Source organism: Peromyscus leucopus, chromosome 15, assembly GCF_004664715.2.
Source record: "Peromyscus leucopus breed LL Stock chromosome 15, UCI_PerLeu_2.1, whole genome shotgun sequence".
In the NCBI taxonomy this organism is placed as follows: domain Eukaryota; kingdom Metazoa; phylum Chordata; class Mammalia; order Rodentia; family Cricetidae; genus Peromyscus; species Peromyscus leucopus.
Genome location: NC_051076.1, coordinates 70,293,362 through 70,315,519, shown reverse-complemented (window position 1 = coordinate 70,315,519; position 22,158 = coordinate 70,293,362). Strand labels below are relative to the sequence as shown.

At 47.2% G+C, this 22,158-nt stretch overlaps 1 protein-coding gene across 50 annotated transcripts in view; it reads left to right on the top strand.

Annotated features, from left to right (window-relative positions):
- Positions 1 to 22,158, top strand: part of Clasp1 (cytoplasmic linker associated protein 1) — a 233,127-nt gene that overhangs the window by 100,164 nt on the left and 110,805 nt on the right. For all 50 annotated transcript variants that reach the window (XM_028879823.2, XM_037211525.1, XM_037211502.1 and 47 more), the window contains exon 9: positions 21,670 to 21,822. In XM_028879823.2, coding sequence (XP_028735656.1) covers positions 21,670 to 21,822 — 153 coding nt within the window. The remainder of the gene's footprint in view (positions 1 to 21,669; positions 21,823 to 22,158) is intronic.

Sequence of the window (22,158 nt, the reverse complement as noted above, 5' to 3'; positions counted from 1 at the left end):
TTGGCAGCAAGCGCTTTTACCTGCTAAGCCATCTTACCGACCCCTTTGCTCACTCTTAAGCTGTGCTATTTTAAGTCTTCATGATTTGAGCTGTATGGAGTCTTTCTAGACTCCTGGATCATAAGACTCAGCTCATAAATAATTGGCAGACGTCCCCTCCATTCTGCAGGTCGTTCCTTGTATGTGATAAAATCTAAGACTTTGATGAAGTGATGCATCTCTCTTCCTTTTGTTACCTGTGAATGGCGATGCTATTTTCAGTCAGAAACAGGAGCTCTAAATTAGCACTAACTTGGACAAACTTTTTTGAAAAGATGGTTTAACTTTGGACAATTTCATACATGTATAATGGTCCACTGTGATCATATTTACCCCATTGACCTTCTTACTCCTCTTTTCTGCTGGCCCTTTATTCTCCGTGTCTAGACCCTCCTACTTTAATGTCTTTGTGTGTGTGTGTGTGTGTGTGTGTGTGTGTGTGTGTGTGTGTGTGTGTGTGTCTTGAAAATAATTATCATGAACACATACTTTTACAAAACCTCCTAATGTTAAGGGCAATACCTCTAAGGAAGAGATAATGCTCATCTTGGGTTGTTTCTTGACATGCTTAAAATTGTATCCTGTTAAAGCAGTGGGCTTCATTGTTTGTGAGTGTGACGTGATCATGACTGAAATTACCACTAGAGACATAGCCAAGTAACAGGGTAAAATGGGCTTGCTGTCTGAAGAGAACAATTCATCTGCAGAGGATTCCTCCTCGTTGCTAGGCTACTCAGGGGCGTTCATCTTTGTCTGGCAAAAATATGGGCATTAAAAATATGTTGTTGTATAGATGTTTCTTTTTCTTTTTTACATCTCTATGTAATTAGCAAACCCCTTGAAGAACAGATTACAGTTTTCCCTTCTATGGTTTTCAAAAAGCAAATCATTTTCTGTGTAAGTTTTTTTTAAGTCAAGCAGATGTGCTGTGCTTACAGAATTCGACCCTCAGCATGAAAGAGCATTAATTACGGACTGAGCACTGTCCTTTACCTACAGCCACTTAACAGTCTTGAATTATGTTTGATTGACATGAGGCCAGGGACATAATTGGGTTAGAAAATTCACATGGTGTTGTTTCCTAAGAGAGGCTAACATGTTGATGAGGGAATCTAGAAAGCATCATGTTGGTTCAATGCCTGGAAATGCCATAATATGTAGCTAATGGAAAGAACAAAATACTGTTTAGAGATAAAGCCACACTAAATGAACAGATAATGATGGAACTGTTATTTGTTACGTACAAGAATGCACCTAGGGTATCATTCTGCTGCCAAATGTGGCCTTCCTTACATTTTTATAGTTGAAAATAACTTGCAAAATGTTGCCTGGTTCAACTTTGTTGGCGGTGAGAACTCTCTGAGCCTGAAAACAAATCACTGATGAGCAAGTTCGGTAAGGCTGTTGCCAGGTGTGTCCAGGACAAAGCGTTCATTTAAAGGCGAACCTTTGTTAGGCAGCCCACCCTCCATTGCCCACCTACAGGGCTTTAGAGGCAGTGTGCTGCCTAAGTGGTCAGGTGGAGAATGGTCCCATTCTCCCCTGCTTGGTTATTAGGCTGTGTGGCTCTCAGGCTTGGAGAGTTCAGGGTCTTCGGAAAGTATCTCCAGACTCGCAGATACGTGGGTAATGTGCTCCCAAGCCAGCAAATGTGTTGAGCTGTGCTGAGGAGAAGCCCACTCAGAATAGCCCGGGAGAGACCGTCTCTCCGCAGCTTCAGTGGAGTGCGCAGCAGGGACTGAGATCACTTGTCTGGTGGTGCGTGTAGTTAGGGAAAGGGTGTTTCTTAAGGGAGTAGAGAGTCTGTTTGTAAAGCCTGAGTAAGCTGTACAGAGAACTCTTATTATCTGAGTAAAGACAGATCGAGGCAGTCCCCTCCCCTGGCTGTTGTGAAAAACAAACGCAGGCGAGAGTCTAGGCTTTTATTTTGGAGCGAGGTGGCAGTTGTCAGGGTACTGGCTTTCCTGAAGAAGGTGTGGGAGGAGAGTCTGCTGATGCCTGAGCTGCTGTGAGGAGGACTCACAGCATTTTCATCTCCTACCAGATCGCTGACAACATGACCACTGGGAAAGGTAGGCACTTTTTGTATTCTGGAAAGTGTAATTATTACTGATGGATTTGGAAGCCAAGAAAAGATGCAGGGCCGTTTATAATCCCATTAACCTGTACCCATGGATGGAAAGTAAAGAACTTGTTGCTGCGAGTGTTATTTGCAGCTAGGCAGGGGAGATCACAAAGCCTGCAGGTTATTAGAGTAGTCAAGTTGATAACTTTGAAGACTAGAAGGACACACAGAAGCAAAGGCTAGCCAGGTGTCCCCAGAGGGCCTTTTGTGCCCTTTTAGTTTTTCTCTGCTCCTTTATGTTCTTGGGATGTTGGTTATGGGGATGAATCTGTTTTTACCATCTCAAAGCATTTGTTAATATGCCTACGCTATCTTCAGAAAGAGTCTACTGACCGGGAACGTCTGAGTTTCTCTAGCTGCAGCTGGAAGAAAAACCAGCTAACGGCGCGCTTTCCGTCTTCCAGCGGCGGTATCCCCCTTTCAAAGGGGAGATTCTGTAATGTGGCAAACGTTACAGAGGGAGCCCCTCAGCACACGTTGCTCACACAGTCCTCTTGCCCATCCTCTGTCTTCCATGGAGGATTTGCCCAGGCTCAGACAGTGCTGAGGGGCCTGGGGGAGCGCCCACAGAAAGCAGAATTGTGTTTACGACTGAGTGCAGCTAATGCTTTAGGAGCAGCCTGTTCACTGTCCTGCTGCCCTCGGGCTGGAGCTCCTGGCAGACATAATCTCTTGTCTCTGAGGGACATTTCCAGGCCCTTAACTGAAGCCAATACAACTGTTCACAGTAACTCTGTTGACTCGTCTTCCACCGTGGGGAAGTGGGATCTTAAAGGGCATGTGTCTCCAGCTTGTTTGAATTTTTTGTATTTATTTATTTATTTGTGTGTGCATGGGTATGCATGTGGAGGTCAGGGGAAGACTTGCAGGAGTTGGTGCTCTTCTTTATGTGGGTTCTGGGCTTAAACTCGGCCCATCAGGCTTGGCAGCAGGTGCCTCTACCTGCTCAGCCATCTGGGCCCGAGATCTCCTTAGACTAAGCCTGGTTTAGCTGAAATCGAACAGGAGTTTTATTTTGGCTGAAAACAGTCCTATTGGAAGATGCCATATCTCTGCTTAGATTTTGATGTTGGTAACTTACTGGATATGGTGATGGTGTTTTTTCTTACCTTGCCTGTTGTCGGGGTTACTGGCTGTTTAGGAAACCAATACCTGGGTAGGAACAATGAATAATTCATGTTCCAGAGAGTCTTTCATTTGAGACTTTGAAAACTGTTACTGATAATGGTCTGCCCTAAGTTGTTGTATTTGAGGGCTGTTTTCTAAACATCAGAACAAACTAATCTGGAAGTCGGAGGTCTGTGTTGAAGGCCTGGGAAGAGTCTGCTAAACCTGAATTTAGCGTGGAGACTACATGTCTGCTTGGGAGCTCCTTCCAAGGCACCTGCCTTCTGTTGAGATGCAGCTTAAGCTGCAAGTGTGGTAGGAAACAGGGACCTGAGCCACTCTGTCTGAACATCTGTCAGTTGATGACTATTAGAGATAGGTTGGGGGTCTGCACATGATGACGGCTACGTGTGCATTCAGTGTTTTGGTATTCTCAGAGCATAGTCTCCCACTTTGCTGTCTGTCTGTCTGTCTATCTATCTATCTATCTATCTATCTATTTTCGTTTTGTTTTTTTATCCTCACAAGGGAGCCCCTTAAGAGTAGGCCTGAGGTTTCAGGTTTTCAGTGTTTGGATTAGTTTCAGGACACAGGAAAATGCTTCCTTCTGCTGTCTTGATCTAAGATAGTTCCCCTGCTATCTGGAATGCCCTCTGGCTGCCTCCTTTTCTGCTGTTATTAAAGCTGGAATAGTTACGTTTGCTTCTGTGACTCTGAAACTGTGCCTTGTGTAGTAACTGCTGTAGAGAATAATTCAAAGAACAAAACACTGAAAGAGACATTAAGCCAGGCATGAGAGCCAGCTGCACTATCCCCTGCTTGAAAAATTAGCAGCTAGGAGACTGAGGCAGGAGGATAACAAGGTCAAGGCACTGCACCTCATCACTGAAGGGTGCTCTGAGGATGGGGTGCTTCTGTCAGACATTTGCTGAGGAGGTTTTGGGGTGGGGCAGAATTCTGGCAAAGGAAACTGTAATATGGACTCATGAGTTTGGTTTTAAAGGCACCTTGCTGTTGCTGGAGGGGAGCACGTGGAGAAGATGGCCAGGGCTCTGTGTACCACGCACAGAAGCTGATCCCTTTAATGAATGCCATTACTGTGATATGGAGATTTAAACCACTATGTGGGTGAGGGAGATGGACACAGAGTGGCCACTTGAATTTGATCAAATGCATTTTATCTGTCATAATCATTTCATAAAAAAGGGGCACGGACACCAATGGGAAGCAAAGAAAGAGACCATTTCAGAAAGGAAGATAGACCTTTAAGTGAAACGAAGTTAACTTTGTGAGAAATGCAGCAGTTTTCATCTTCAAGAAAAAAAAGTGTTTAATTTCAAATTGTGTGTGTGTGTGTGTGTGTGTGTGTGTGTGCATGTGTGGGTGTGTGTGCCCTCCGAGTCCGGAAGAGGGTGTTGGGTCTACTGGAGCTGTAGTTACAGGTATTTGTGAGCTGCTTGATATGGGTGTTGGGAACTGAAGAGCACTGAACCATCCCTAGTCTCAGTTTTCTTTATTTTTCTCAGTTTCATACTGACTAGTGTAAATAATCTTTAAACAATTTTGCCAATCCTTCAGGTAGCATTTGGGAGTACTGGTGGCTGTGTTGTAAGTAGGGAAGGGACGTTGGGATAAGGTATCCTCTGCTGGAACAGTATGGCCTGGATGGGCGGCCTTTCTGTCAGCCTCAGTTTCCTGCCCAGTGCAGACTGGAGAGTGTAACTCCTGTGCTGCCGTGGAAGGTAGATGTGGTGGTACATGTGGGCAGTGTGGCACAGTGGCGTCACACCTGACACTTAAGTGCCGCCCTGTGTGTTACAGGGATACAGTCCACTGAGACAGAATAACAAGAGCTGACGGGGTGGAAGCTGGACCTTGGCTTTAAAGACTTATTATTTTTTTTTAATGTATGTATATGTGTGTGTGTGTGTGTGTGTGTGTGTGTGTGTGTGTGTGTGTGATGTGTGTGTGTGTACACGAGTGTATCTATGTAAGTATGCACACCCTGGAGCTGAAGTTACCAGTGGTTGTTTGCTGGGAACTGAACTCAGGTGTTTTGTTAGAACAAGTGCTCTTAACTGCTGAGGCATCTCTCCAGCCCTTGGGCCTTGGTTTTACGTAATATGGTTGATATTCTGTGTAGATACAGAAAGCGCTCTTAAGATTCCAAGATGCAGAATCAGATGTACAAGAAGATCTCTAACCAGTCAGGCATGGTGGTGCACTCGTTTAATCCTAGCACTCAGGAGGCAGAGGCAAGCAGATCTCTGAGTTCAAGGCCAGCCTGGTCTACAAAACAAGTTCCAAGAGCAGGCCTACATAGAGAGGCCTGTCTCAAAAAAGTGAAACAAAACAAGAAGAGGAGGGGGAGGAGGGCCTGGAAAGAGTCTCCACCTCGCCAGATCTTCTCATGTGTCACAAGGCTTGTTGGAGAAGAGGTAGATTTTAGAGCTGAAGCAGGGGGCATGCACAGGCAGCCAGGTAATTGCCGCCGAGCCAGGAAACCGAGTAGTGCTCAGAAAGCAAAGGAAGCAGCAGTGAGGCTGTGTGAGAGACTAGAAGGGGCTCCTGTGGCCCAAGGCGGGATACTCGAAGCTACAAAAGAAGGTTTTATTAGACTGGAACAGCGCTCTTGAGGGTGGGTGGCATGCACGTACCTCCTTCTGCAGAGTATGGGCTGGGAGGCAGTGGGGTTTGTTGACCACTCTGGTGTACCTGAGAGCAGGTCTAAAACTGAGGTCGACTAAAGGCTCATGTGGTGGCCAACTTTATTCGGAGCATCAGACAGTTTATACTCTGAGGGTTAAGAAGAGTCACCTGAGTAAAGTGTACCATCACAAGGACAAGCCACATGTGGCAAAAACACGTTTTCCACAGAGGCGCATGAATTTCAGCAGCTGAAGTCAACTCACTCCTCTCTGGGAGGATCACCTGGGAGGATCACGGAAACACATTCCAAGAACAATTCTGTGTTTTACAGAAACTGGGGTCACGAGACTTTTGGCTTGTTTTCTTGGGGTTTTCTCACAAGCACTCAGAATTCTCTTGATTCAGTTCTTGGACTCTGTTCTGACTGGTTGGATATATATGATATATCTGTATCTTAACTGTCTAGAAGAGACTTAGGAGATCAGTAGAGCACGTGTAAGTGTGTATGCAGAGAAGATTAAAGAAGGGAGAGGAGCCCTGAATGTGGGGCACCACCCCATAGCCTGGGGGTCCACACAGAATAAGAAACAAAGGACAAAGCCCACTAATGTAGGCATTTGTGCTGGGTTCCTGGCTCCGTGATGTGAGCTTTGCCCCAGGGACTGAAATTGGTAGGTAAGATCTAGCTTTCCTCTCTATTTTCTGTTGTGGTTTTTGTTTGTTTTTGTTTTATGGCCACCGAAATAACACTTAACAGATGATAAACATGACATTCTACCTCTGTGATCTTCCTCTACCAACCCAGAAACCTCTGGAAAAAGCACACTGAAGTGTCTTATCATAACTAGCTAACTCTCGATCCTCAGAATGGATAATGTCATCTGAAAACTTGGGAAGACAAGACACTGTGAGACCCTAGAGCAGGCTAGGGAGACTGTGGCTGTGTAGCCTGCTTGTAGCCCTGGACAGGAAGGACCTTGTCTGAGGACTAGGGATGCCAGGCAGACCGTGGCTGCTAGGTAATGAGAATGCATCAGCCCTGGCACTTTAGTTGAAGCAAGTCTACTGTGTTACTGTAAGACGTTGTTGTAGGGAAACTGGTGTGGTGGGCGTGGTAGCTCTGACTTTTAGTAACTCTGCAAATGCAATACTTTCCCCAAAGTTTGTATTAAATATGTAAAAACTGCAAAGAAGTAAGGAGGTTGGAAAGAAGCTTTTTGTTTGCTTTGTCTTCTCATAATGCTGTAATTATTTAACCACATTTATACATGAATTGATTTATTTGTGAAAACAACTTGATCTGGGTTTTGGGTGGTATGCTTGTATTTTTTAAATGTTTTATTTATTTGCTTTTTAAGACAAAAACTAGAGTCATGGAAGCCAGCAGGGTCACTTTCAGTGATAGGAACTCTTGAGACGAGAAAGGCCTGACCTACCGGGCCTTGGTAGAACTGGCGATCGGAGGGTAGTGAACATTCTGAGCAGCACCAACCACTGCTAGTGAGCATTGGGGTGGGTAAATCAGAGAGGTTGTAGAGAGAGATAGGAAGGAAGAAAGAAGGGCCAAGAGCGACGCCATGTTTTGGCTTGGGTAAGTGGTACCAAGTGAGTCAGGAGCAAGGACTGAGGTGGGTTGGTTGTGGCTGACGATGGTTTTGGAATCCCAGACATAGATTTGTCTTGATTCAAGTAGTCTGGATTTTGGAGTAGAGATGGGGCTGCTATAAGAAGACTGAGATATTTATTAGACTGTTTGTCTTTATTTTAATTGCCATTTTATTAAGCCTCTTTCTCTTTTCATGGAGAAGTGTGGTTCTGTGCCACTCCTAAGGGTTCCTGAGGACTGAGGTTGCTGAAGCCCAGATGGGGAATCTCAAGGCTTATTTGCACAAAGAGGAAATAGCTCACAGCGTAATCACTGCTAAGTACCATTGACATTTTGTTAGGAGGTCATTCCCAAATTTGGCTCTGAGCTTTCCAGCTCTCTTGTCCTTGTGCCTGCATAGTGGCTGTCATGAAGAATTAGGTCAGTATGGCCACACTGATAATTAGAGTGGCATTCCTGAAGACTACATCTGATGACTGTGGGGTTTGGACTCTGCTAGTGACTGGTATAATACTCCTTCAGGTCAAGGTCAAAGGTAAAATAAGTACTGTGGTATAAAAGAGGATGAATATTTAATCAGCAAAAGGAAATGCAGTGGTTCTTGTTAGTATGGCTTATTACAGATTGTCTTAGGTGTTGATGTTTTTATTGTTTAAAACTTCATTTTAAACTTCTAGTTTTTCATCATTTATATAAAACTCGGCTTTTGTCTCTTAATGTTGCTTAAACTCTCCTCCCTTTCCATGAATTATTAAAACTATGTCTCCCTCTTTCAAGATGCACGGTCAGGTTGGAGAAAAGCTCAGTGGGACACGTGCTTACAGCACAAGTGTGAGGACCAGAATTTGGGACCCCAGAATCCCAACAGCAGCTACAGTCGCCTGAAGGTCTATGGAGAAATAGAGGGTGGAAAAAACACCCTGACCATGGCTGCCTATAAAAGAAAGCATGTAATTTGTCTTCTGGTTTCAGAGGGTTGGTGTCTATGGTGGTAGAACAGAGAAACAGCCGAGAGCTCACATCTTGATTCATCTAAACCACGAGGGGGCGGGGGGGGGGGGGCACACAAGAGAGATTGTGATTGTTTACTTGCACTGGGAATTGCCTGGGTCTTTTGAAACCTCAAAGTTTGTCCCAGTGCCACACCTCCTAATCCTTCTCAAACAGTTCTACCAAGTAGGAACCAAGTATTCAAACATATGAGCCTGTAGGGGCCATTCTCATTCAGACCACAAAACTTCATCCAACTCTTTGGAGGTCCAGTTTTTGGGATGTGATTAGTTGAAGATAAGGTCATCAGGGTAGATTCCCATGTTTGAAACCTGGTGGTTCTGTCAAAAGAGGGTGTGAAAAGGAGCAGGAATACAGCTCTCCTAGTACAGTAATTCACAAAACTCTTCAAGAATCTCCTTTACTGGATGTAGGGCAATTACACGTCTCCCCCGTCAAGTACAGATACTCGCAATCTCCCACTACTTGACACCGCCTTAAAATTCCCTTTGCTGGGTAAGATTCCCGTCCTGGTTTTAGCCTGCAGTTGTGTGGCCTGTACATGACAATAAGAAACCCAGTTTGGCTTGCTCTGGTACCTGGATGCAATCAAAAGAATTTTAGAAAGCCAATTTTATGCAGCATAAAACAAGTTATTCTTGGTCTGTAATTATGTAAATAATTACAGCAGTGTGAACTGCGGCTAGTTGTTAGAGTAGGGTCCACGCTGATGCTGAGGTGCTAGGACATTTGCTGTAAGCACATGTGTGTTCTGACCACAGAGAACCATCATTATAATACCCAACTTTTATTACTTAGACCTAGAATTACTCAGATTTGAATGAACATTGTCGAGAAGAAACAGACTCACTGATTGACGGGTAAATAAAACAAACCCAAACTCTTACGTACTCACATAGAGCTAGTTATTAGAAAAAACTTCTAGATTCCTAAACAGTAACTTACATTTTTGCAGGGTGTGTAGTATATACTGCCAGTTCCAGCAGCTGGGGAGGTGGAGGAAGGGGCTCAGGAGTTGAAAGTCACTCTTGACTCCATGCTGAATTCAAGGCCATCCTGGGCTGCATCTCACAGAACAAAAATCAGGGTAGAAGAGACAGCTGAGTGGGTCCCAAGCCTGGCTGCTTAGTTCCACCCATGGACCCAACCTAACCCCCTCGGTGAAGCTGCTCTTCGACCTCCACACAGGTTCTGTGGCATGTGCTGTCCCCCTTCAGAAAGGGTTTTTTTCTTTTACAGCTTTGGCTAACTTCACACTTTTGGCTAATTAAGTCTCTTTGTTCTGCCCTGTGCACCTTTTGAACCATGGGTCGTTGTAAGCTTATGTAATGGTCACATCCCTGGGAGGGGCTTAGAAGTAGCTGAAAGTTCATATCCAGGAGTGTAAGAGTTGGTGTGAGCAGTAGGTTCACACTCCCTTTCTCTGTTCGTGTGCAGACAGCTAAGCAGGTCTCCCAGGTGTGTGAGGAGCATTTTCTGTTCCTAACAGGCTTGGTGTCTGGAGGCAGAGAGCTCACACTGACTGGTACCTCATTTCTTCCTCACTCCTGCTCCAGCGGAATAGGCCCCAGTTGTGTGGCTAAAAGAGGAGCAAGAGAATAGTCCTGGCTCTGCCCTTTCACTGTGATGGTTCAGTAGGTCACGGAGCTAAGCTACCAAGCCCGATGAGTTTCATCTCTGGGGACCACGGGGCAAAGGAGAGAACCAACTCCCTCAAGTTAAACCTCCCCCTGCATGTGGCCTGGGTGTGTGTGTGTGTGACATATCTCTCTGTATGTCATACTGGACATGATTTTGGCAAGGTGTGGCCCCATCTGTGACCCCATACTGGATTGTGAACGCTCCAGGGAACTGTGGCATTCCTTCCTTTGTTCCAGCCCTAGCAGAGTCACACATAGTAAAGAAATGCGGGAGAGATGGAGGAAGAAACCTGCTCTGGGCGGCTGTTGGCATCCAGTGGTGACAGATGGGCCAGGTCGTGCTCTGAGTCCACCCAGTTTCATCACAACAAAGACGAAAGGATTTCTTTGAGATCAAATCACTTCCAGAGCAACGCTGTGCCCAGCCTTCAACTTCCTCTGTACAAGGGAGGCCAGGAAGAATCTGGGAAAAATTCAAAGGTTGATGCTATTTGGTTAAAACATACTCTTAATTTAGATTCTTTTCTTTTCCTTAACAATAGACATGTTTCTTTCCTATAACCACGAGAGAGTCATCATTGAGCCTCTGTCCCTGGCTGTCCTGGAACTTGCTCTGTAGACCAGGCTGGCCTTGAATTCAGAGATCCACCTGCCTCTGCCTCCCAGTTCCTGGGATTAAAGGCATGTGCCACCATTGTCCTCAGATTTCTTTCTGATATCTAGCCTGGATTAATTGTGTGCCTTTAAAAAGTTATTTATTTATGTATGTGTGCATGCTTACCACATGTGTGTGGGCACTCACAGAAGCCAGAAGAGGGCATTGGAATCCCTGGAGCTGGAGCTGACTGTGAGCTGCCGGACAGGGGCTCTGGGAACTGAACTCAGTGTGCGGTAAGAGCAGCAGGGGATGGTACACTCTCTCCGGTTGCAGCTGTTCTGGTTGCGGGCCTTTTATTTGTTTGTTAGCTTGCTTGCTTCCTTATTTATTTATTTATTTATTTATTTATTTATTTATTTATTTATTTAAGACATGGTCTCAACTATGTAGAGCAAGCCAACCTCAAACTCATGAAGATTTGCTAGTCACATTAACTAAAGGCACTCGCCACTCTGCCTGGCTTTAAGACCACTTTTAAAGAACATTCTAGTCCTAATTCTTCACCTGTGCTGACTTTTTTTTTAAGTTGCTTCCTGTACTTGCAGCATCACGGTGAATCTGTTTCTGTCCTTGGAGAATACCCACAGTGTCTGTCCAGGTGTCCTGTATGATTTGCATGAAATCTCATGGAGAACAGATTTGTTGAGTTACAGGTGACACAATCCCCTTCTAAGTGGCGTGTGTAGAAGGGGGATGACTGGTCACAGAACTGGGAAGTTGAGGGTGGGTGCTGCTCTCGTTCCTGGAACGTGAGCCGGACATTAGTACTCTCCATCCCCCTTCCAGCCTCTTTCCTTCCCATTGCTCGTAGGCACACACCCTGTTTTGCTGGCTCCAGCATCTCCAGATTTGCTTCTGCTCAGCTTCTGTTTAGGAGAAGTTCTAGAATTAGTTGTCATGATGGGTAGGATGGGGCCTTGCCTCTCCGCCAGGGCTGCCTTCTGTAGAGGAGATAGATGGGGCGGACCTGAGAGTAGGTCAGTAGCTGGGTAGGTGAGGCCCCTGAGAACTGCTGCCGGCTGTCAGGGCGGGGGCCGGGAGTGGCGTGGTGCAGCCATGCATGGGATGGACCCTACAAGCAGACAGGCGCATTTCTCCCCCATTTTCAGACAAGGAAACAGAAGTTTGCCTGTTTGCATTATTTTTTACAGATGTACTTTATGTGTAGCAGTGTTTTGTTTGCATGTATGTATGTGTGCCCAGCTCCTGTGACGATGAGAAGCAGCGGTCTCCTGTTTCCCAGGATGCACAGGGAATGTGCCAGACAGATTAATTAAGAGACCTGTGCAAAAGCAGCTTTGTGAGGGCTCACAGCTGTGTAAGATGAAGAAGGAAGGTGTGTTGGGGTATGTGTGGAAGAATAGCCCATCTTTGGGCTTCACTCAGGAACACTGAGCATACTCTAGTTGCTAGGCTACCCTGCTGTTTTCTTCATGTAACAAGGAGGGTGAATTGAAGGCTGCCGGGAATCCCATCAGCTCAGGTGCTGCTGGTACAGACGAGAGCCCGATATTTCCTCCTGTGGGCTTCCCCCATCAAAGCCTGCCCACAGAGCAGACAGGCAAGCTTCATTATTAGGTCCTGATCCTCCTGAAGATGAGCATCGAACATACATCCCTTAGTTTTTTCCATGTTTTGGTTCTTATGAATGAGTGTTGAAGTTTTCCAGGGGAACTCAGAGCTTACAATTCCAACTTCCACAGCTAGACTTGATTTCTGTGTTTAGATTGGTATCTCTGCTCGCCTCTAGTCACAGCCGCACACCTTAGGATGATCTTTCAAACTATTCTTTGTTTGTTTGTTTGTTTGTTTGTTTGAGACAGGGTTTCTCTGTGTTGTTTTGGTGCCTGTCCTGGATCTCACTCTGTAGCCCAGGCTGACTTCAAACTCACAGAGTTATGCCTGGCTCTGCCTCCTGAGTGCTGGGATTAAAGGTGTGCGCCACTGCCCAGCTCTAACTATTCCTTTATTTGTTGATTGTGTGTGTGTGTGTGTGTGTGTGTGTGTGTGTGTGTGTGTGTGTGTGTACATGCACATGGGAAAGTCAGAGGACAGCTTTCTGAAACTGGCTCTTTCCACCTTTGTGTAATCCTGGAGTCTTGCTCCCCAGCCACCTTTACTTGCTAAGACATCTTGCTGACTCTTTTTCGTTATTTTTGCAGCGTGACCTTTGTGTGGGGCTTGGTGCCGCCACCCTTCCCGGTCAGGGTTCAGTCCTCAGGAGGCTGTGCTGTGCTGGTGTCCCTCATTCCGCCGGTTCAGTTCATGGATGACGGTGTGCTCTGGCCTTTTCTTTTTCCCAGGAGTCTCTCTGTTGTGTTTCAGACTCATCTTCTCTCAGAGGCGCCCTGGTTGGCTGCTGGCTCCCACCATCAGGCAGACCTGTCAGTTTGACTCAGGTTCATCTTGAACGGGCTTACCAGCGGGGGGTTGTTAGAGGGTTAGGAGAGAACTCCACTGCCATTCTGTGGAGACCTCACAGGCCTTTGGAATGTCCTGTCCCCGTGCTGTGGGAGGAGAGGTGAGGCCCAAGTGGCTGAAGAATTGAAGGTGGCTGGGAACTGAAGACTGCAGTTCGCTTCCTCCTGAGTCCTAGACAGTCAGGCAAGACAGCAGGAGCGGCTGTGGGAAGGCGGCGTTCCTGCTGGTGGCTGAAAATAGAGTGGATGCTCTCTTCGGGCCCAGGGGAATGTCTGTTTCTGCAAGATTGTTTTCTGCAGGTAGCATCCACTGTGTGATAACCTTGACCTAGTGTGAGCAAAGCTTGCACAGTTAGAAATGCTCATTTCCAGATGTTTGCTGTGGTCTGGGCTCTGGAGCACTCCTGGACTGACTGATGTCTACTTAGTCAAAACCCTGAAGAGGCTGGGTGTCTGGATGCTAACAGAGGCCAGGTGTAGTGAAGGAGGCCTTTATCCCCAGCACTTGGGAGGCAGGGGCAGAGGCGGCAGATTTCCGTGAGTTCCAGGCCAGCCTGGTCTACATAGTAAGTTCCAGGCTAGCCTGGTCTACAGAGTGAGTTCCCGAACAGCCTAGTCTACAGAATGAGTTTCCGGACAGCCAGGGCTACACAGAGAAACTCTGTCTTGAAAAACAAGAACAAACCAAAACAGATGCTAACAGGTATCAGTGTGCATTGTGATTCAGTTGAGCAATACTGAACTATGTCAGGAGCCCAGGACTGTGTATCTGGGACAGCCATGGAGCCACTCTGTCACCAGCTCAGTTATGTAAATGACCTATTTGCCTTTTAAGGAATGATCCTTTCTACAGAGGAGAATTTTCCAGTTTACTAAAACTAGGCTCCTTTCTGGTTGTCCAGACTCCCTCCTCCTCCTGCTCCTGCTTCCTTAGAAATTCCCACACTGTACTTTGATCATAGTCACCCAGCTCCTCTTTAAAGCCTCCCAGATGCACCGCCATCTCTCTGCTCCCCAACTTTGTGTCCTCCTTTTTTCTTTAATAACCCATCAACTAATTTCTGCAGCCAGTATGCTTCTGGTGATGGCCCATCCACGGGAACCGCTCACTCTTCAGGAAGACTGAAGCTATCAACTGTCCATAGCTCCTCAGTTAGGAGTGGGGACTCAATGCGGGAATGAGATGCATGCTGGAGTCTTGACTGGCTTGATCTTGTGTGGGTCTTATGCAGTAGTCCTGTTACATCAGGAGATGCTGTTTTGTACTAGTCTACCCTAATCTCTGCTTCTAGAATCTTCCTGCCCCCTTCCATGATGGTCCCTCAGTCTTGGGGAAGGGTGTGATATAAATGTCCCGTTGTGGCTGGGCACTCTACACTCATGTATTCTCTGTGTGTTGATCAGTTGTGTGTTTCTGTGTTAGCCCCACCCACTTCACAAAGAAACTTCTTTGCTATGGTCTGAGAATTGCAGTAATCCATCAGTAGGAAGATGAATTTAGACAGCAGATTGATACTATGTCCACAAAATAATAATTGTTGGTTCACCCCTTAGGCCTGTGAGCTAGCTCCCTAGCCATGGGTTCTTGGCCAGATTTGTAGGACCAGGCCGCATCTCCTCCTGTGGAGCAGGTCTGATAGCCAATCAGAAAGCAGTTGGTTACCCCGTAACTTTCATGCCACCACTGTACCCCTGGGCATATCCTGCCAAGCTGGTCATTATTGCAATTTGCTGGGTTCACAGCTCAGGAAGACTCCACTACCAACCCCAGCAGCCTGGGCAGAACTTTCTAGTACCAGCCAACAGGGAGGAAGGAAGCTTCCTGGCCTGCTAACGTGGTATCTGCATGCCCTGTGACTAATGTCTGTGGTGTCTGCAGCGAAAGGGTCTTGCCATCAAGTTCTGGTGGGCAGTTAAGAGCAATGGCGATAGTTGGTATTTTTGGGGGGAGCGGGGGTCTCTGGGATACCTCTGACCAGCAATTTCAGGGGAGGTATCCCACATAACTTGGAAGATGGATAACCAACTCTAAGAATGTCTGAAAAAGCCATATGAAAACCTATTATTTTATAAGCTTCCTAAATAAATGTGTGTGTTTGCACATGTATGATCATGTGAATTTAAAAGAGTTTAATTAGGCCTAGCCTCCTTTTAATTTGTGGGGGGTTTTCTGGGGGGGAGGTAGGGTGGGTGCATGTATTTATGGAGGTAAAAGGTCAATTTTCCTTTTCTGGAACTCACTCTATGTCCCAGGCTGGCCTCGAACTCACAGAGATCCACCTGCCTCTGCCTCCAGAGTGCTGGGATTAAAGGTGTGCACCACCACCGCCTGGCTCAATTTTCCTTAGGTGCTGCCCATTGTGTTTTTGGGGTGTGTGTGTGTGTGTGTGTGTGTGTGTGTGTGTGTGTGTACCCATGCACATAGGCAGTGCTGTGGGACACATGGAGGCCAGAAGACACTTGTGGTCATCAGCTCCGTCCGTGTTCCCGGGTTTGACTGAGGCTGTCGGCCTTGGCAGCGAGTGTCTTCATCTGCTGAGTCTTGCCAGCCCTCTGCCATGCTTTAGGACAGGTTCTGTCACTGGCCTGGGGCTTGGTGATTAGGCGAGGCTGGCTCTCTTTGCCTCCCTAGAACTGGGATTAAATCACGTGCCACCACAATGGGATTCTTCCACTTAGTGGGTTCTGGGGGTGAACCTCATTTCTAAGCATTTTCCTGGTTGAACCTTCCTTCTCCCCAGCTCCAGCCTCCTTCACTTTAATTTTTAAGGGTTAAAGAAGCTGAGAAACTTAGTCTAAACTTCTGTCTTAAGCAACATTGGTTTTTCAACTCATAGACTTGTTATTTTTGTCCCCAAACATCTTCTCAGATAAAACACCATGTCCAGCTATGGATCTAGAAAATACATACCCGATTTTCCTGTGTTTTGATGAGTCTCCGGCTGAGGCAGGAGAGACAGTTAGTGGGCTGATCCTGAGGTCAGGTGGAAACACTGGTGTTGGAGTGCTCGTCCTGCTGGAGCAGCCTGCTGCAGTGTCTCTGAGTTCCCAGGTGTCCTTGGGCCCTTTGTGGGTCTGCTCTGCAGTGGTCCCCGCCACCTCCTGCTAAGTGGCTTAGCCCCTGAAGCCCCTGCCACCCTGTAATTAGCTCTGCTGGGGGCGGGGGGATCAGGTCAGTGAGATGTTTGTCTCCAGTTAAACCCCATGCCGGCTCTGTTGGCTCTCCCTCCTTCCCTTCCCCTGATGGATGGACGGACGCATTTCCTGAGGTAATGGCTGCCCCACAGGTGTGCCTTCCAGTGGTAATGAGCTTTAAAAAACATACCCGCTCTGAGGACAGAAATACATCAGCTTCTGTTTTCTTCATAGTTTGTGTTGTGCTCCCCAAACTTTGGGGGGGGGGGGCAGGGGTGACAGTCTGGTACAGCAGCAGGTAGTAAGTAGCCCAGTTATGGTTTCTAAGCCAACAACTTAACCTGCCCAGAAAACAGGAGAATATATGAATGTTGTGTGCTTTTTTTAAAGGTAGTTTATTCTTTTTTTTATTTTTTAAGATTTATTTATTTATTATGTATACAGTGTTCCACCTGCACATATCCCTGAGGGCCAGAAGAGGGCACCAGATCTCATTACAGATGGTTGTGAGCCACCATGTGGATGCTGGGAACTGAACTCAGGACCTTTGGAAGAACAGCCAGTGCTCTTAACCTCTGAGCCATCTCTCCAGCCCCAGTGTGCTTTATTTTTAAAGTTAGTTTATTTCGTTAATGTGTATGGGTGTTTCATCTTCACACATGTACGTACACCATCTGAGTGCCTGGTGCCCAAGGAGGTGAGAAAGGAATTGGGTCCTCTGGGACTGGAGTTACAGACAGTTGTGAGGCACCATGTGGGTGCTGGGAGTCCAGCCTGGGTCCTCTTGAGGCCATCATCTCTCTAGCCCAGTGGTCCTCAACCTTCCTAATGCTGTGACACTTTAATACAGTTCTCATGCTGTGGATGAAAAAAGGAAAAAGGAAAGGACGTGACTGCTCCTAGGTCCGGGGGAGGAGAAAGTTTATTGTAGTTATGTGGACGAGCGTAGCCAGAGGCAGGGGCATCTGGGAGAGTGCAGAGTGGACACGACCCTGAGCCATGGGGGGGGGGGGGCAAGGAAGGGAGAGAGGGGAACCAGGCGCAGCAGCCAGGAGGCCCAAAAGGGAGTAGATGAAAAAGCCAGGTGACCCCATGGTTGGATCATACAAGGAAAAGCAGCTGGGGGAGGGGCAGCCCAGCTGTGGACTGGAGAAGTTCCTGGGGGGGGGGGGGCACAGTGTGCTAGCCAGGAGGACCCGATAACAGGTAGAGACTGAAGGATGCTGGGAGATCCCTCATGTGTTTGTCCCAGGTTTGAACCCTAACAATGATGTGACCCCAACCATAAAATTATTTCATTGCTACTTCATAAAACTGTAATTTTGCTACTGTTATGAATTGTAATGTAAATATCTGATACACAGGATATCTGATATGTGAGCCTAAAAAGGTCACAGCCCACAGATAGGGAACTGTGGCTCTGGCCCCTAGTTTTGCTTTAAATAGTCCTTTATCTCTGTAGAAATGAAAACATGGAGAGAATAAATGATGAATCAGATCTGAGGAGAAAGTCTTACATTTTCACGTTTTTCACTGTCTTCATTTCTTGATGTAAACCCAGCATCCCAAGTGCTCTGCCTTCCTGTTGTATGAAAACCTCTCACAGCATCATTTCCTGGAGTGAGATCTGCTGGGGACATTGTGTTTCTGTTTTTGTCTCAGTGTATTTTTATTTTGCCTCCTTGGTGTTGATTTAAATGTATTTATTCCTCTTGTTTATGTATTTGTCCGTATGTGCATACCCCGTGGCACATGTGCACCAGTCAGAAGACGACCTGGAGGAGGGTCTCTCCCTCCGCCTGCGCCTCATGGAGCTGGAGCTCATGCGACTGCCGCTGCCCACCAAGCATTGGTCCTGCCTTTATTCTTAAAATGTGTTTTCCTGGTTTTGAAACATCAAGTTGATCATTTTCTTTCACCAGTTTCAAGATGCACTTCTGCTTTCTCTGACTGGGACGCCTCCCGTTCCGTGCTCATCTTGGGTCTGTCCTCACCATGCTTGTGGGGCACTTCCCTCTCCAGGGCATTTTCACTGGGTTTAAACAGCTGTACAGTGGTGGGCCTGGGGGTGTATCTTGGTTAGCCTTAATTGCCAGCTTGACCTCGCTGGCGTCATCTGAGAGGAGAGCCTCAGTGAGGGCGTGTCTGTGAGGGCCCAGCCCACCGTGGGCAGCACTGTCCCTAGGCAGGCAGTCCAGGGTTGTAGAAGGCTGGGTGAGCAGGACCCTGAGTGAACCGGAGTGTGAACTAGTAAGCAGGGTTCCTCTCTGGTTTCTGTGGAAGAGTTCTGTGGGAAGAGTTCCCACCCACCCCGACTTCCTGCAGTGGTGGGCCATGGCCTGGAACTGTGAGCTGAAATAGTTTCCTCCCTCACTTGCTTTGGCCCCAGAGTCTTTCTTTCCATCATAGCACAAAATGCCCTTCTCTGTGTCTCCAGCTTCCTGGATCTGGGGGCGTATTTCCCTCATCAAATCACGTTCTGATTATCGCTTCTGACAGTTTTCTCGTCCCTACCCCTCCTGCTGGAGTGCAGCTTCCAGTGTTCGACTCCGCTGCTGTCTCATGGAGCTCCCCAGCTTTGTTCCCTCCCTCCTCCCTCTCTCCTTCCCTCCCTCCCCTCTCTCCTTTCCTCCCTCCCTCCCTCCCTCCCTCCCTCCCTCCCTCCCTCCCTCTCTCCCCCTCTCCCCATCTCCCTCTCCCCCTCTGTCCTGTCTCTCTCCCTCCCTCCTCCCTCCCTCCCTTCTTCCCTCCCTCTCTCTCTCTCTCTCTCCCCTCTCCCCATCTCCCTCTCCCCCTCTGTCCTGTCTCTCTCCCTCCCTCCCTTCCTCCCCCCCTCCCCGCCTCTTTCTAAAAAGCTTATTTTGTTTCTTTAATGGTGGCTGAATTCTGCTGTTGTGTATTTTAAGTTCTCTAGTCCCCTGCATCAGATCCCCGGAGCTGGAGTTACAGGCTGTTGTGAGCCTCCAGATGTGGGTGCTGCAAGCCTCCTTAACCACTGGGCCAGCTCCCCAGCTCCTGCAGTTTGTTTTCGTCGTCTGATTGTGCAGTCCGTACACAGGGACTCTGTAGACGACATTTGTCTTTTGACAATCTTTGTCACCTGACTGCTGCTTTCTTTTTCTTTTCATCACTCCAAGTTGACTTCAGCCTCCTGCGTGACTCACATGTGCCGCATAAGTCCTTGGATTTGGTTCATAAGCTGTAACCTTGTGTCATTACAATGTTTATAGGTGGGGTTGGTGGGGTGGCTCGGTGTGAGAGTGCCTGACACCTGAATTCACCCCAACCCCACTGCAACAGAGAAGCATTTCCCGAAAGTTGTCCTCACCACGCGTGCGCCGTGACACGCGACACGTGTGCGCCGGGACACATGACCACCCACATACGACGATGATAATAATAAAATAAATGTGAAGTGATTGTAAATAGGTTGAATTTTAAGAACCACAGATGTGTTTTCTTTTCTTCTTTTTAATTTTGAATGCAGTAGAGGAGACAATAAGCCTTGCTGGTTTGAAGGTTTAAACATGAATAGTATAATGAAAAAATACTTAGCTTCTGCAGCCTAGAAAACATCATTTTCGTTTATCCGTCTAATTGACGTGTTTGCAAATGATAATTTAATTCAGTGTTGGCAGAGAGATACACTCTGCCATCAGAGATATCAGAGATATCAGCGGGATAGACACTCCTAGAGTTTCCAGACAAATGGACATTTATCTGGCTTTTCAGAAGATAAACCTAGTAGTATTAGTAAACATTTTCATGCTGTTTGACCCAGTAATGTTGATTGTTGGGGTTTCTTACTCAAAATTGTTTAAATTCCAACAAAAAGCCACTTGTTGGAAGGTGTTGCAGTCCTATATCTTTCCATTGTTTACATTTTTGTTTATTTACTTAGTGTGTGTGTGTGTGTGTGTGTGTGTGTGTGCGCGCGCGCGCGCGCGCGCGCGCGCACACGCTCACAAGTATGGGTGTCGTGGTGTGTCTGTGGAGGTCAGAGGACAGTTGGTGTGGGTTAGTGCTATCCCTTTACCATGTGGGTTCTGGGATCCATCTCAGGTCCCCAGGCTTGGTGGCAAGTGGCTCTACCCACCAAGCCATCTGGCCAGTTTACCACCCTGTTCTAATGGTGAGGTATTATGCAGCTAAACTGCCTGTCAGTGAGTGTCTCGGGGACATTTTCACCCACAAAGTACTTTACAGCCATTAAAAACAGCTTCATGAAAAGTACTCCATCACAAGGAAAAAACTGAAATAAATTAGTATTTCAAGGAGACGTATTGACCAGCTATTGTTTTTAAAAATGCCTGTGCCCCAGGCATGATGGCACACACCAGTAATCCTAACTCTCAGGATCATGAGCTTGAGGCCAGCCTGGGCTACAGAGCAAGGCCCTTTGTGTGTGGGGGATGGGGGGACTGAAAAATGGGGCTAAGGAGATGGCTCAGTGAATAAAGCACTTGGGTGCAAGTATGAGGACTTGAGTTCAAATCCCCAGAACCCACATAAAATGTGGGCACATGGCACACACCTCTGTAATCCCAGCACTCTGTGTGGAGATGGGAGCCAAAGACAGGAATGCCCCAGCAGGGCCAGCCTGTGGAAAAACACAGAAGAGTGCGCCTGTTAAACATGGTGGGAAGTGAGGACAGACACCTGAGATCGTCCTCGTGTGCACTGTACACACACACACACACACACACACACACACACACACACACACACACACACACACCATAAAGCCTACAAACTGGAAGACGATGTGCAGAGAAAGAGTCAGATGTTGGTAGTTGCATCCCAGGCTTTCCCAGGACCTTACATTCCAGTCGATCAGGCAAACCTGTGCTCTCAAGACCGATGATTGTTCTGTGTATAGGTGAAAACATTGTCTTTTTTTTTTAATTAAAGATTTATTATTTATTATGTGTACAGTGTTCGTATGTTTGCAGGCCAGAAGAGGACAGCAGATCTCATTACAGATGGTTGTGAGCCACCATGTGATTGCTGGGAATTGAACTCAGGACCTCTGGAAGAGCGGCCAGTGCTCTTAACCTCTGAGCCATTTCTCTAGTGCCCCCCCCCCCTTTTTTTAAGAAAGGGTTTCTCTTTGTAACAGCCCTGGCTGTCCTGGAACTTGCTTTACAGACTAGGCTGTCCTTGAACTCACAGAGATCCACCTGCCTGTGTCTCCCGAATTCTGAGTTTAAAGGCATGTGTACCACCGTCCAGCGAAAACATAGTGTTTTTAAACAGTGGCGTCTGTGCTTCTTTTTCAGATAAAAATTTTGATGACGAGGATTCTGTGGATGGAAATAGGCCTTCTTCTGCCAGCTCCTCATCATCCAAGGCTCCATCTAGTTCCCGGAGGAATGTTAGCATGGGGACCAGCCGCCGGCTCGTGTCGTCCAGTCTTGGATCTAAGTCTTCAGGTATGACCCCATCCTGTGTGGCATCATCCTGTGTGGCGTTCTGGGGTCCTCTGTCCTAGCACCTGCCTACCACGTCCCCTCAGCACGAACCAGTTCCTGTGCTCATTCTCGCTTGCAGTCTTTGGTTGGCCTGGCACTTTTCGGTTGCTGCTGACGAGCCGGCAATGCTGGTTTAAGATGCTGGGTGGGCTAGCCGGTCCTGTGAGTCCAGCCAGTGAGAGTGCAGACAGTACAGAGGAAAGAGAGCAGTCCGAAGACGAAGGTCGAGACCACACCCCAAGCCCTGTTTGGTCATCTGGACTAGTCTGGCCTTGATCACCATCGGACATTTTACCA